Here is a 10,790-nt window from a genome sequence, read left to right on the forward strand (position 1 = left end):
ACAAGCAGGTATGTCAGCAGTCTTGGAAGTGGGGATGGAAGAATGCGTTTCGCACTTCAGGTTTTTATCTCAGCGTCGAAGTTGAAAGGTGCGTAGATGTGTAATCCATGTGGCGTACTGTTACGTAAGGGGGTATTCACTTCATAGGTTCAGGTTAGCATGCCTGATTCTATCACAGCGATGTTTTCTTTCCCTGCTATAGAAAGCTAGTTTTTGTCTCGCCGTACGTCTTGCCATTAAATGGCCATTCAAGTAGGTTGAGCATAAAAACGTAATGCACAGACACAGAAAGTAGGACACTAAGTGTAACACGCGGCCTTGAGTGCTCTGGCTCACGACATGTAGTCCATAACGGTGAACTACGGCTGCGTGAGGCGCGCGGTGTCTTTAAGGCAATCCGGTCATTTTCTATGGTCTGAGCTGAATGACATCATTGATATTGTCAGTGGTGTAACTGAGACGAGAGAGGGGGATAGATGGATTTGTGAGTTTACACCAAAATATTTATCATTCCCCGTGCAGACTATACCATACTATAACCGGGAGACGTTTACATCGGGTGCAGGAAAGTGGTGAGGAATGATTTGTCAAGTGCCTCGGCCGTTTTTCGCTGTCCATGGTGCTGTTTGAATGACTACGTCCTGATCAGCACCACCGAGGAAGGAAGGCAGCAGTCCCTGAAGAGCTTGATTAAATCGGGTGAGGAGGGGAGGAAAGGGAAGGCAAGGGTCCATTGCTGGAAATGCGTTTCTCTGGTGAGGGTCGTTTGTGGTTGTGCTTTGTAAATGGTCCCAAACAAGCGGGCCAGAATCGGAAGGTAGGGAAATACAGTTTTCCACGACGGAGACGCTTTTCCCAAGCCGAGGGTGCGGCTTCGTGCAAATATTGACCATAAACATTGAACCTGAATGTGAATGTTTCTAACGTAGGCCTAATAATATGGTTTCGATTTTTAAATGGGTTTAATCTAGCCTCCCAGCGACGCCGACTGGATTACTTTCTTTTTGGATCTGCAGTAAAGTATTTTGTGGCCCCTGGAATCCTGCTATGGAGCAGCGGTACAACCTTGTTACAGTACAAGAAGAATAGGGCTCAATTTTGTAATCGGCTTAGACTATAGGATAGACTACCGTTACGTACCGTAGTCAGAATTGACCGGTTTCATATGCGTTCAGTACAACGCATTTGACCTTAATTTAGACGATTTTACAGCGCAAAATCATATTGGTAACATTATAAAGGACTGCATGTAGTTAATGTCATCTATCATTACTTCATCGTCTTCAATTGCATAGATAGGGTTTTTCTCAAATAATCCAGCAACATTGCATATAAATAATCCGAAATGTTTAATAGTTAACTTTATTCTCTAATTTGTACTAATCTGTTAGTGTTCATGTGGTACAAATTGTATTTTGCTCTGCTCTCAACCTTTTCAGACAACAAGCCAGCAGGGCATCTTGAGTACACTGCCCTTACAAAGCATAAATAGGAATGCCAATGAAACAACATTGTCATGATTCTCACCAGTCTGTCATTGCTTTGTAATATGTATTTTAACACCACCAAAGCCATTGCTAGTCAACCTCTATTATGATGGTCTAAAAAGTCCAGCTGGAATAAAATGTTTTTTTACTTAATTTCATTGGGGACTCAGAAATGGTGAAGCCATGCTAATTATTTGTGTCTATGTGCTAGTTTTCTTTGAAGTGAGATGAGTGTAAAATATGTGGGTTATTTCAAATTGTAGAATTAATTAAGTCATATTCTCAGAGTTTTCCTCTGTACTTGCCCTCTCTCAGACTTATGCTGTACAACGCCATGTAATCCATCGGTAAATCATCCAACATTATTCTAATAACTAATAAAATATTTTCAGCTTTCATGTTTATTCTTTCTCTATTCGTGACTTGCCTTGCCTTCTTTTTTGGACTTTTTTTGTTCCAGCTCTCGTTTTGAAACAAATGTTTCATTTTGTAAACTTTGATTTAAATTACATTTGAGTTGTAGGCTCTTGAGATTGAAGTGGAGCTGGACTGAGTAACATCATCCTTCTACTGTACAGATCTTTTGAAGTTTGATTGATGACAGTTTGTATGTTTGTGTGCATGCCCCTTCAGTGAGTTGTGAAAACCAGCAGGAACCATGGAGTTGAGAGTGGGGAACAAGTACCGCCTTGGCAGAAAGATCGGGAGCGGCTCTTTTGGCGACATTTACCTGGGTAAGAATGGGGCTATAACCCCCAAACCTCTAAATAAACATTCTCCAGAGCCGGGCACAAAAAGAAAAGACTGTGTCAGAGTAGGCCATGGTGATTGGATAATCAAACAGATGATAGTTGTACACTACTTCCTGTGTCTCTATCAGGTGCCAACATCGCCACGGGTGAGGAGGTGGCCATTAAGCTGGAATGTGTGAAGACCAAACATCCGCAACTACACATCGAGAGCAAGTTCTACAAGATGATGCAGGGAGGGGGTGAGAGTCAGCGGTTGAGGGTGGTGGGAGAACATGTTGGGGAAACCTAACCATACACCTTAGGCCTAAACTCATAGAATAAACGTCATATTGTGACACGTAGGAGAACCAGGACCAAACCTTGGTCAGTCACACTAGCCTATCAATCCATCATTCTCTGCAGTGGGCATCCCTACCATAAAGTGGTGTGGAGCAGAGGGGGACTACAACGTCATGGTCATGGAGCTGCTGGGACCCAGTCTGGAGGACCTGTTCAACTTCTGCTCCCGCAAGTTCAGCCTCAAGACTGTCCTACTGCTAGCTGACCAGATGGTAAAGCACACCTCGTGGACAATGGCTGTTTCTTTTTTTCTCTTATATAGTTCATCTTGGCCTATGCTGTTTTGTGATGTCATTTTTAAAAGATATCCCTTGGTTATACATAATGTCTTTAGTGAACAGTCTTTCTTTTCCCCACACTTCTCTTCAGATCAGCCGTATTGAGTACATCCACTCTAAGAACTTCATCCACAGAGACGTGAAGCCGGACAACTTCCTGATGGGCCTGGGCAAGAAGGGCAACCTGGTGTACATTATCGACTTTGGCCTGGCCAAGAAGTACCGCGACGCCCGCACACACCAGCACATCCCCTACCGCGAGAACAAGAACCTGACCGGAACCGCACGCTACGCCTCCATCAACACACACCTGGGAATAGGCACTGTACCACTTGTAATATTATCAGTGTGTGTGTGTGTGTCTGTGTGTGTTTGACCCTTTATCTGCTGTTTGTGGGTACTCAGAAAGTTAATAGATTTTACTTGATTGCGTTGTTATTGATCAGGGCTGAATTCTCAGTACTGCTGCTGTAGGACTCACACTTCTATTGACACTTCACCATACGTTCTCTCTTCCTGCTCCCTTCTCTCCTTCCCTCCCTCATTCCCTTATCCTCTTTTCTTTCCTTACTGTGTTCCTGTAGTCAATTCTCCTGTCCTCACCTCTGTTTTGTTTTGAGATTCTGTGGGCCTAAATATGATATGTATAATGTGTAACTCTCTTCCTCTCCCCACTCCCCCATTCTCCCTCCACATAGCAGTGCACATACAGTATTGAAAAAGGGCCAGTGTGTGACTTTCCCCTCACCCCAACCTCCCTCTCCCTCTACAGAGCAGTCTCGTCGTGACGACCTGGAGTCTCTAGGTTATGTCCTGATGTACTTCAACCTAGGCTCTCTGCCCTGGCAGGGCCTCAAAGCCGCCACCAAGAGGCAGAAGTACGAACGCATCAGCGAGAAGAAAATGTCCACCCCCATTGAGGTGCTGTGCAAGGGCTACCCCTGTGAGTACACCAACTCCTCCTACATGGAGCCAGAACAGGGCTACCCCTGTGAGTACACAGACTCCTCCTACATGGAGCCAGAACAGGGCTACCCCTGTGAGTACACCGACTCCTCCTACACAGGGCCAGAACAGGGCTACCCCTGTGAGTACACAGACTCCTCCTACACAGGGCCAGAACAGGGCTACCCCTGTGAGTACACCGACTCCTCCTACACAGGGCCAGAACAGGGCTACCCCTGTGAGTACACCGACTCCTCCTACACAGGGCCAGAACAGGGCTACCTCTGTGAGTAGCTTGTGTCTGACCTCAAGGGGTCTTTAAGCACCCAAATTTCAATCTGTGTTTGTCTTTGGTAACTTTTGGTAATCCACTGTTTCCACAGCTGAGTTCTCCACATATCTGAACTTCTGCCGCTCTCTGCGGTTCGATGACAAGCCAGACTACTCATACCTAAGACAACTGTTCAGAAACCTGTTCCACAGACAGGGCTTTTCCTATGACTACGTGTTCGATTGGAACATGCTCAAGTTTGTGAGTGCTGCGTCCTTATTCAGCATTGTTACACATTTATAAATCATTTATTAACCATTTAGCTATTTTCTGTCTTTGTCATTCAGCGTCAGCTCATTCTCAATGCAATCACACGTTAGTGGTTAAATGTGTACTATGCAGAACATCTTGCATATGCATAGTTGACTGTGTAAAAACGGTTCCTCCCTATGAGGTGATTTTGAATCCCTGCCACGTTTTCTAACCTGCGCGGTCATCTTTCTGCTTCAGGGGGCCAGCAGGACAGCTGAGGATGGTGAAAGAGAGAGGGAGAGAAGAGAGGGAAAAGATGGGGAAGAGAGGATTGGAGGGGGACCTCGGGCAGCTCGTGCCCTACCACCAGGAGTGAACCCACCAGGAGGGGTGGACAGGATCAGAAACGGCCCTAACGCTGCTGCCTCTAACCCTGCTTCCAGAGGAGTCCCTCAGTCAGGTCAGTTATCTGGGAAGACACTAGTAAGAAAGGTCTACATATTTAGAATCATAGTTAAATAACACAAACTTGTTTTTCTATTTGGACTTAAACATTTCTCACATTTCTCCTTTAACTTTTAAGAGTCCATACCCCCCCCCCCCCCTCCCCAATTTCAGGTCTATAGAAAAACAACTTAGAAGTACTAGTGGGTAGATGGAGTTCCTATTTCATAAGCAGACAGGAAATGACTGTGTAAACACAAGGGAGGGTGTGTGCACCTCGTTGATCCGTTGTGTTTGGACTCGGCTGAGTGAAGTCGCTGTGCAGCGTGTGTAAAGTATCATATTCAGACCCTCTCACTTTTTCCACATTTCGTTGTGTTTTACACTAAACTTATAAATTATTAAATAGATTTTGTTTTGATCAACCTACACTCGATATGTTTAAAAAAAAAATGTGTGCTAAATAATGGAAAATGAAGAACTGAAGTATTCACAACCTTTGCCATCACACTCCAAATTAAGCTCATGTGGATCCTGTGACCTTTGATTATCCTGGAGATGTTGCTAAAACCTGATTGGAGTCCACCTGTGGCCAAACCCATTGATTGTGCATTATTTGAAAAGGCACACCCCTGTCTATATAAGGTTCCACACTTCAGGGACTGAAAGACAGGTCAGGTAAAGATGAATGGGTCAAAATATGTGTTTAATATGTGATTAATGAGGAATCAACTGTGTAATCCATAGTGAAATAAGTATATAACACAACAAAATGTGCAAAATGTATAAGGGTCTGAAAAGCTTCTCTCTGCACTGTAAAGCGGTGGTTCCCAACCTTGGTCCTGGGCATGCAGACTTTTGTCTCAGTCCAGTACTAGATTCCTTTTGACTAATGTATGTATGTGTTTATGTGTGAATGTATTTATGTATGTATATATATGTGTGTGTGTCTATGCGTGTCTATGTCTATGTGTGTGTATGTGTGTGTGTGTGTGTGTAGGGAACCGGTCCCCACAGGCTGTATCCCGTGCAGAGCGCGAGAGGAAGGTGGCCATGAGACTTCACCGTGGCGCCCCCGCCAACGTCTCTTCCTCTGACCTCACTGCACAGATGGGCCAATCACGCATTGCCACATCACAGGTCAGCTACCTACCTTCTCTCTCTCGCTCTCTCTCTCTCTCTTTCTTCTACCCTAAACCCCTCTACCTCCCCTGCCTTTCCCTTGTCTAAATCAGTGAGTGGTTCTCAGTTGTCTAAATCAGTGAGTGGTTCTCAGTTGTCTAAATCAGTGAGTGGTTCTCAGTTGTCTCCTCAAGGGACCCCTGCATTTCCACAGATATCTCACTTGATTTCAAATTGTCAATGAAAACATTAACAACACATTGAATTATTTCACTAATTATTTTCACAACCCCGTTTCCAAAAATGGGACGCTGCGAAAAATGTAAATAAAAACATGCAATGATGTGCAAATCATTTAAACCCAATATTCATGAGAAAATAGTACTAAGACAACATATCAAATGTTGAAACTGAGAAATTGTATTGTTTCTAGAAAATTATATGCCCACTTTGAATATGATGCAAAGCAACACATTTAAAAAAAAGTAGGGACAGACACAACAAAAGACTGAAAAAGCAATGTATTTTTTAAATTATTATACAACTAATTAGGTCTATTTGCAACAGGTCTGTAACATGATTGGGTATTAAAAGATCATTCCAGAGAGGATGAGTCTGTCAGAAATGAGAATAGGGAGGTGTTCACCACTCTGTGAAAGACTGCCTGGGCAAATAGTGCAACAATTTAAAAATAACGGCGTCAGGCGTCACTGCATTAAAAACAGACACAATTCTGTAGTGGACATCACTGCATGGGCTCAGGAACACTTCCAAAAACCATTGTCAATCACTGCATCCACATATTCTAAGTTAGAACTCTGCCATGCAAAAAAATAAACCATATGGGGGTACTTTAATGCACATGGTATGGGTGACTTGCACATCTGTGAAGGCATCATTAATGCTGAACAATATATACAGGTTTTGGGGCAACATATAATGCCAACCAGACAATGTCTTTTTCAGAGAAGGCTTTGCTTATTTCAGCAAGATAATAGCAAACCAAATTCTGCACGTATTACAACAGCATAGCTCCATAGTAAGAGCCTGGGTGCTAAACTGGCCTGCCTGCAGTCCAGACCTGTCACCCATTAAAAACATTTGGCGCATTATGAAACAAAAAATACGACAAAGGAGTCCCTGAACTGATAAGCAGCTGAAATCCTATATCAAACAAGAATGGGAATATATAAAACTATAGCAATTGGTCTCCTCAGTTCCGCGATGCTGTATTGAGTATTGTTAAAATTAAAGGAAGAGTTGATGCAACACAGTGGTAAACATGCCCCTGGACCAACTTTTTTAAAAACGTGTTGCTGGCATCAAATTCAAAATGGGCATGTCTTTTTCCAAAAACAATAAAATGTCTTAGAATCCACATTTTATATGTTGTCTTTGTACTATTTTCAATTAAATATAGAGATAAATGATTTGCACATCATTGCATTCTGTTTTTATTTTCATTTTACGCAGTATCACAACTTTTTGGAAACAGGGTTGCATTATGAAGGTCAAGTATAGAAAAGCCTCTATACTGTACTTCTTAGATTGTGTATCTGTACTATTTAGATTGTGTGTCTGTACTATTTAGATTGTGTATCTGTACTATTTAGATTGTGTATGTGTACTATTTAGATTGAGTGTCTGTACTATTTAGATTGTGTGTCTGTACTATTTAGATTGTGTGTCTGTGTGTGTGTGGAGCCCTGTGGTCTTGTGGGAACATCCCCGACCTTGATGCACATTATTAAAATTTTGGGGCGTCAGTGGCTAAGTGGCTTGTGATTGGAAGGTTCTGGGGTCAAATCCCGACTGGGCCAATTTAAATCACACCCACTGCTAAATAAGCACACATCTGTTCCACAATATCTTTATCAAATTAAATACAACATGTCAACTAGTGCCAAGAAAAAATCTATTTTTTACATTTTACATGATGATGTCAATATCTCAACATTTCTATGAATTGATAAATCGCCTTTTGGAACAATCCATCTCTATGTAAAGTATGTGTGTTGAATGCCCAACACCATATAAAACTCTATGCCATCTCTCTTTTCCAGGTTAGTGTGCCATTTGAACACCTGGGGAAGTGAGGTGCTCTCTAGCTTGTGGCAGGTAAGGAACACTTCACCTAAACTAGGAACCTGTAAAATCTTTGCATAATTTACTCATGTTAGTGAGTTACCAACACAAATGTCAGGTTCAGATTTGAGCCTAACTATGCTTATGTTTTGTTCAAAGGAAAACAAATATATTACAACTTTTTGAATCTGTGACAGGATATCAAATACCTACTTTTGAAATTGTTGGAATAAATAAACATGACTGGGTCACTGTCACTGAAGATGGATTAAAGATGGAAGACAAACAACAGGAGACGTAGAGGAAGGACTAGAAGTGTGAAAAATGAAATGCCTGCCCATGACTGTAATTAACGGGAGTAAATGTGATGAGAAAAAGATGAATGATTGAAGACTGAAAGACACTCGTGGCCTGGCCTTGCTTCCCAGGCTTGGAAGACCTGCGCCTCGGCTGGTCAATGAGCCTCCTGTACTCCTGTCCTGGTTTACTCTCATAATGCCGGCTATATGATCAGTGGGACTATACATGTCTCTCAGATGCTCAATGCGCAAGAATAGAAAAGTCCACATCAGTGCAGAAATTCTGAGTAGGTTGAAAACATAGTCAAAACCGTTTGTCTCACATTGAATGCCCAATTTATGAGAGCTACATTACAGCTAAAGGTGTATGTTTATAATCCACAGAAACATCGTCTTGGAACTTACAGGTTTCCTAGAGTCAAGTAAAAATTATGTATTCATTAGTAGGCGAGATCTCAGTCAAGAGGAATCTGTGGGAAATTAAAAATATGCAGAGGAAATTAAGAAAATCTGGAAAAAAAATTCAGGAATGGTAAAGGAAATAAATACGAGTGAAGTGAATGAATGTGAAAGTATTTGCATCAGAGTTGCATCAATGTCAGTCAGTCAGTGTGTGTTAATGTGTTATTGTCTTACAGGTTGTTTTTCATACTCTTGGTTTTAGCAAGCTAGGGACCAATCAAGAGTCAGAGGAATGGGATAGTAGGAGACATAGAGAGATGGACTGTCACCCATTTTCTCTTTAATTCTTTGCTGTTTAAGGATTCCTGGATAAAAATTAATTTAAGAAAAGTACATTTTAACAAGGACATTTTGGTTATATATCATTATACAACACCTCCTGTTTAAAGGCCCAATGCAGTTGTTTTTATATCAATAAAAACTTAGGCTTTTTGGCTAATTATTTATTGGGCAGGAATATTGCTGGGGCTGTATGGGAGTGGTCTGAGTTTGGAATTTTATTGTTATTGGTCTGTTAACCAATTTACACTGTGATGTCACCATGAAAAGACCTAGCCATTCAAATCTGCTAAATATAAGGTCCTGTGTAGAGAGAATTTTCAAACAACTGTCAGGAAATAACACTGACCTAATGTTTTCACATTTTTTCAGTGTTAATTTTAGCTAATGTAAAATATCATATTAAACACAGCAAAAGCTGAATATTGACTGCACTGAGGCTTTAAGATTATAAAAAATATAAAGTGGCTATGGGTCTAGGTTTTTGGCACAGTGGCTTTGTTCGAAAGGATTAAAATACCCATGTATCATGGGTAAATTGTAACTGACTGACTGATCTGTAAATAATAATGAGTCAGTATTTATGATGTACGTTGATTTGTAGATCAGTCAGTCTGCAGCCAGTCCACAGTTGTCTGCAGTCCTTTTGATCCTCTTGAACACGGCTATTTACTTTGAAATTCCACTTCCCTGCAGTGTGTGTGTATACAGTGTTGAAATAATAATAATAAAGCTAATATTGTACCTTCAAATTATGGTGGACCATTTAATAACATACAATAAATGATTACTTCTTATCATTAAATGGAGGAAATTAGTTATTTGCTTAGTTGATTGTTTTTTACTGGTATTTTTATTTCACTGGTAAGCGAAGAAAAGACACTAACCCCTTGCACCAGATTAAAAAAAAAAGTGCTGTAGAACCATTTTAGTGGTCCAGATTATTATAATAATAACTAAGTAAATGATTAAGCCTTATTACTCTTGAGATTTGAGGCAGAGTATGGAAGACATTAAGAGGTTGGATTTAAATATGCTCAATAGTTGTTGTTTTTATTTTATTTTTTCTTGATAAAATGTATCTTTGTAAATATGTTTTTGTGTAAAGCCAAATTTTGCTAGGTGGTTTAAAGATGTCAATGTAGTATCAGAGATGTATTTACCTGGCTGTAGGAGAGCTTGGTTGGCTGCAAAGTGAGTCAAATGTAAGGTAGGCCTCTCATGGGCCAGGCAGGTTATAAGGTTGGGATGTAGTTGTGTGGGTGCAATGATACCTTGTACATTTCTTTAATATGCTTAGGCTTTATTACAACAATACCGTGTATAAAATGATAATAATAATTAATAATTATTGTTTTATTGTTTTCCTTTCCAGAAAGTTGAATTTCAAACTCAACAGCACAGCATTGGCCCATATAACGCATAGTGTAAAGACATAACACACATTTCAATCAAAAGCAATACAACAGGAAACAACATGTGGATACATACAGCTACAGTTCATACAAATCAGATTTATACGGGGGGAGTGGGTATATTTCATTTTATGAGCCAATAAAGATATGCACATCACTGTCTACTCTGTGTTTGAGTGTGTCAATAAGTTTTAGATGTAATTTCCCAGTCCGGATAACAAATTATATTCCTGTCTTCTTTTCTCAATTACATTGGAAATGTGTTATTTTTTCTGGTATTTGTTCTGCTCCTAGTGGATAAAATTGGAATTATAACAGCTCTGTATTAAATAAGAAGGAAGCATACTTGAAATGTTGGTA

General features: G+C 40.7%; 1 protein-coding gene across 5 annotated transcripts; it reads left to right on the forward strand.

The window, feature by feature from the left end:
* Window positions 1–65: 65 nt before the first annotated feature.
* csnk1e (casein kinase 1, epsilon) lies at window positions 66–10,592 on the forward strand. Of its 5 annotated transcripts, none has more exons than XM_034292496.1 (11): window positions 66–88; window positions 2,121–2,221; window positions 2,368–2,478; window positions 2,642–2,790; window positions 2,948–3,176; window positions 3,629–3,799; window positions 4,185–4,333; window positions 4,583–4,784; window positions 5,769–5,908; window positions 7,954–8,008; window positions 8,135–10,592. In XM_034292496.1, exons 2-10 carry the CDS (start codon window positions 2,146–2,148, stop codon window positions 7,984–7,986), a joined length of 1,260 nt encoding a protein of 419 aa, XP_034148387.1. In that variant the 5' UTR covers window positions 66–88; window positions 2,121–2,145; the 3' UTR covers window positions 7,987–8,008; window positions 8,135–10,592. The 5 variants fall into 5 exon arrangements, with proteins under 5 accessions (XP_034148387.1, XP_034148385.1, XP_034148384.1 ...); XM_034292494.1 differs by lacking the exon at window positions 66–88 and adding an exon at window positions 378–755; XM_034292493.1 differs by lacking the exon at window positions 66–88 and adding an exon at window positions 379–699.
* The last annotated feature ends 198 nt before the right edge of the window (window positions 10,593–10,790 follow it).

Source organism: Esox lucius, chromosome 5 (genome assembly GCF_011004845.1).
Source record: "Esox lucius isolate fEsoLuc1 chromosome 5, fEsoLuc1.pri, whole genome shotgun sequence".
NCBI classification, from domain to species: domain Eukaryota; kingdom Metazoa; phylum Chordata; class Actinopteri; order Esociformes; family Esocidae; genus Esox; species Esox lucius.

Bases quoted from the DNA above. Each gene is read 5' to 3' on its own strand.
- csnk1e (XM_034292496.1), top strand. From the start codon at position 2,146: ATGGAGTTGAGAGTGGGGAACAAGTACCGCCTTGGCAGAAAGATCGGG. The intron at 2,479-2,641 runs GTGAGAGTCAGC...CATTCTCTGCAG, and splicing joins CAAGATGATGCAGGGAGGGG to TGGGCATCCCTACCATAAAG. The intron at 3,800-4,184 runs GTGAGTACACCA...CTGTTTCCACAG, and splicing joins GCTGTGCAAGGGCTACCCCT to CTGAGTTCTCCACATATCTG.